Source organism: Saccostrea echinata, unplaced genomic scaffold (genome assembly GCF_033153115.1).
Source record: "Saccostrea echinata isolate AGI-Se365-2 ecotype Australia unplaced genomic scaffold, CSIRO_AGI_Sech_v1 ptg000001l, whole genome shotgun sequence".
In the NCBI taxonomy this organism is placed as follows: Eukaryota; Metazoa; Mollusca; class Bivalvia; order Ostreida; family Ostreidae; genus Saccostrea; species Saccostrea echinata.
This window is the reverse complement of record NW_026889750.1, coordinates 36,431,327-36,436,196: the sequence shown is the minus strand read 5'-3', so window position 1 is coordinate 36,436,196 and position 4,870 is coordinate 36,431,327. Positions and strand designations below refer to the sequence as shown.

The 4,870-nt window shown below is 34.7% G+C and overlaps 1 protein-coding gene across 1 annotated transcript; it reads right to left on the bottom strand.

Annotated features, from left to right (window-relative positions):
- Window positions 1-229: 229 nt before the first annotated feature.
- On the bottom strand, window positions 230-4,227 carry LOC133197207 (uncharacterized). Its single transcript, XM_061333123.1, has 3 exons — window positions 4,156-4,227; window positions 1,331-2,651; window positions 230-795 (listed from the first exon to the last, which is right to left on the bottom strand). The coding sequence occupies exons 1-3, from the start codon at window positions 4,225-4,227 to the stop codon at window positions 230-232; spliced, it is 1,959 nt and encodes a 652-aa protein (XP_061189107.1).
- Window positions 4,228-4,870: the final 643 nt, after the last annotated feature.

Genomic DNA, 4,870 nt, shown 5'->3' with positions numbered 1-4,870 from the left:
GCAAAAATGGCTAAAACGTCATAATCCTGTATTTTGACGTCAAAAACGTCATATATCAACCCCGGTGAAATTACGGTTTTAATGAACAGAGTACTATTTAAAATTGTTTTTCTTTTGCATTAATTCTATTTTTCAAAAAAATGTTTAACAATCAATATTTGTTGTTTGTGAAATAAACAAAATATGGCATTTGTCACATTTTTAATGGAAAATAAATAGCCTAGGTAAGCTATTCTTCAGTCTGGGCTGGAGGGCATAATTCATCTTGACACCTTGGACGTACATACGGTCTGACCTTCTTATAAAGATACTGAGCTCTTTCTCTAGACATTCCGAGGGGTGCAAGTTCCCTAGGAAAATTTCCCGGAATCTGCTGAAGTCCATCTGGTTTTGATATTTTGATTTTTTTCTCGGCCGAATCACTATTTTCTTTTACAAATACAAATCCTGGAAAGTCCACATGAAATCGGAAAGAGTGGTATTTTGAAATACCAGGTAATGAGTTGAAAAAACGGCCCAAAAACTCTTTCCAACCGTAGTATTTCCATGTAGACTCTCTTCCGTTGTCGTAGAGAATACCTTTGTTTGTTGTTGAAGAATGATCAAAAACTCTCTGAAGTTCACTCATACTATCACAGTCTGTGCGACGGAACAGCTTTTTTGCCCTTGCAAAACCTGCGTCAATCAGACATCGTGTATGACCAACTACCTGCATCAGGTAAGTAATTTGATGATGCAAACCAGTAATCACTCGCCATGCAAAGTACGCAATCAAAAACTTGTTCTTGTTTTGACCTGAAAATACAGGAACAATAATTTACTAGAAAATGTTGTATTTATCTTTAAATGGCATTTTATCTTGATGTAAGTGAAACGTACAAATACTTTTTTTCATTCATGCACTCAAACATGATTCAAACCCAAATGAAAATTAACAAATACTGTCCATATACTGCTTAAAATTCTCGCCATTTAGTTTTAAATATACAAGCCCCTAGGTTGCCTTCATACAGAGTCAATATGTCATAAATTATAATATCCCCCCACCCCCACCCCTGGAAATTAACATTAGAGATTTAATATTCTAAAGGCGGAATATTTATTAAAAAAAAATTATAAATGGTATTGCAACAAAATAATATATTAGATTCTTTGTGTTTAAAAAACTTACAACGCATCAATGAGATGAGGTGCTGTTGTAAAACTGCTTTCTTTTGCTTAGTAATATTTCTACATTTAATATTGTACACTGGATTAAAAGATTATTACACATAATCGTGATACGGTTTACGGTTATAAACAGAGAGAGAGAGAGTGTGTGTGTGTGTACCTGCACAATTATCAGCATGTATCAAGCACTCTTTTTCTCCATAACCATAGTTGCCAAGGCCATGATGCACCAAGGAAATAACAGTATCTGGACCATGCGAATGCGTTCCATCCAGTCCAAGTGTTTCATTTTCCCCGATCAAGTAGTTATATTGCATAGGTTTGTCGTCAACTCGAAAACCAAATATGTGTACTTTCTTTAAAGTAAGAAAATATAGGGGTCCCATCTGACGTGCATGATGAGGCAAAGCAACACTTTGGCTAAAATCAAACGTATAGTGAACTTTAGTCATATCAGAGGATAACGGTTGGTTATGGTGTTCCTGGCGATCGATATCTTGCAATTCTTCTAGCGAATCTTTAACCAGTTTTTTGTAGAGATATCTTTCCTTCTGTGCTATATCGATGTGATTTTGAAATTGTCTTAAGGCCTCTAATTTGTCTTCTTCTGATCTTGCATCAAGTACCCTCTTCCTCAGCAATTCACATTTATGACAAACATCAAATCGAGGACCGCATATTTTAATATGTGAACAGCAGGAGTTCCATATATTTGTAAATGTGTGGTACTCTACTTTCTTTACATCATCTGTATCACATGCCGACTTGTACTGGCCATGAATAGCTTTCTTCGTCGAATTACAAGGAAGAAAAATGGGAGGCTCATCATCCCTACCTCTAGGGGCTGCAGGCTGAGGGAGGCCGTGTTCCTCGGCGTAGCCCAAAATGAAATTTACCACTCTCTGTACATCGTCAAAACTGACTGCATGCTTCGGCTTCCTTCCATGATTTCCATGTCGTCTAGGGACGGCCCCATTTGCTGAATAATGTTTCAAGAGATTAGAGAGAGACTTTTTCCCGACATCAAATAAACACTGGAAAGTCGATCTACAAATTTTCACATTTCTAAAACTGTAGTGGTACGAGTTCCGGACTCTTGATCCTTTTCGAGTGACAGATGACCCGGCAATGCTAATAGAACCCATGATGTATAAATCTTTTACATCTTTTTCCATTTCTCTAACATTAAATACATGGTCAAGAATTACGGAATTCTCAAACTTTGAAAAGCAACGCTGACCACATTTACAATTTTGTTTAATGTCATTCAGTTCTGAAGGGGTGTCATTTTCATTTTCACTCTCACAGTCAGACAATTCATTTCCTGATTGAGAGAGAACAAAATTGCGTATTCGGTCTAATCTATTCGGATCAGAGGGTGTATCGTCCTGATCGCTTGTTGAACGATCTTCCTCAAAATCTGAGTGTGAATTGGCAGCTGATTCCAACCCAAAGTGTGTATTGAAAAGATCATCTAGTTCCTAAAAATTAAAAGACTATTAAATCTTTGAAATCGACGAAATATAATAAATTACTTGATTTATTTAACGAATCTATCCCCTAAATGTACTTCATGTTCATTTATAATTATTAAATGTATTAGTCCTATATAAATGACATAGAATTAAATTTGAAAGATCCACTTTGATTTTAAATAGTAGAATTTTGCAAAAAATGTATGGTTTTCTTATTATTATAATTTTTTTTTTTAATTTCTATTCTTTTAATCTTGATTTGTGTTCAACTATTTAAAACTGGAGAAAAGAATATGATTTACTTTTTAATTCGTATATACTCTCTTTCTCTAATTTTATTTATTTATCTTCATTATTATTTTTATTTATTTGATTTTTTGTAGACTTTATCTAGTCTGTCCGTCAATATTCTGAGAGTTATGACAACTCTGATGCTAAGCACCGCGTAAACAGAGGGAAATTTAAAATATCTATTGGACGTTTTTATTCATTAATGTACATGTAACTATTTAAAGAAAGTACAAGGATTAATTTAAAGCAATTTGTAAACGTAAAATTGAAAATACTGTACAAAACGTAATTGTGTGTTAAAATCTTAATATATAACATCTAATCTGAAAGTTGTAGTTCTGTAAGAAATCCAAACACTCGTCCGACTAGTAACCATATATGTGAACATTTATTGTGCCGGTGACTTGTTTTTCTTCTTTTTATAATAACGTGGATATGGACTAAAAGTTATTTATAAGTAAATTCCTTGTAGTGATTTCTCACATCACTTGTAAAACTGCATTGTTCGGTAATAAACTTATAAAACAATACACACGCGCACATTGCAGTGTGCGCGTGTGTATTGTTTTCTCAGTTTATTACCGAACAATGCAGTTTTACAAGTGATGTGAGAAATTACTTTAACGCATCATAGCTGCATTATTCTGACAGGGGCGTAGCTTGACTTTAAATACATTCTATAGAGTCAAACCATAGGGTCCGGGGTTATGGGCCGCTTCAAGCCCCCAGTAGGTCCAAAAGTTAAACAGAGCCCTGGTAGAGGTTTAGTGGACTGACCCCCCCCCCCCCCGGGCAGAAAATGGATTTAGGGGTTTTAAAATGCAAATATCATACTTGTCCTGCACAGAATTTTCGTCAACTTTACCAATTTCATAGCGTGGATATGATACTATACATTATATATGAAAGTATTTAAAAGCTCACCGACCTCGGATTTCTGGTGATGTTAAAAAGTTAATCAATATGTTTACTAAAACTGTAACGCATTTTCAGATGAATACACATTTTATCAAACTTAGTTTTTATTTCGTCAAAACTATAATTGTCAAACATTCATCGATTTTTAATATTTTCCCATCACTACCTGCCTGGAGTTTTTCGGTAAAGGAGGTAGAGCCCAATCTTGATGATATGAACGTACATTAAAGATTTGCTGATAATATTACAAAATATTTTCTGCAATGTATTGTTAATTATGGGAGGGGGTGATGGCAGTTACCTTATTGCCACAATGGAAGCTACGCCCCTGTCTGACCGAGAAAATAAGACTCACATGCTCATGTTGATTCATTTTTTGCAGTTCATTTCGGATTTAATCTTATATTTATTTCCTTGGTATTAAATTAATATATTGATGTTTCATAAAACTTGTAATACCTGTTATCTATAGCAGCTATACAATATCTTATTCCATGCCGGTCTTTATAGCTGTACGTAGCGTCGGTAGGTTACATAATCGATCTTAATAATTGTTGACTAAATTGTACATACATGTGTAAAATTATCTTAAATAAATACCTGAAATTCAGAATTGACCTCATCCATGATCACATGATGGTGGTGACTACTATGGTCAACTGATAACGTTCAATAGCGTAGGTAATCTATTTCCACTTTGAAATGGAGCGTCTTTGAAAATGCAGACGTCGCGCAATATTCTGACGTTTATGACGTTTTCTGTGCATTATGACGTTATGTCATAAGACCCCTTTTCTCATACACTGGCTCATATAAACAAACAATCAAACCAAACGGCACGTGTTTGATCCACTGATTGCGCGTCGACCCTTTATGACGTCACTGAGAAATCACGTCGAACGTTTATGACGCGAGGAACCCGTGTTTATACGGATATAGATACGCGTTGCTTTTAATAGTGTTATATAAAAGAAAACATTTGCAAATGTAAATATATATATATATATATATAATGC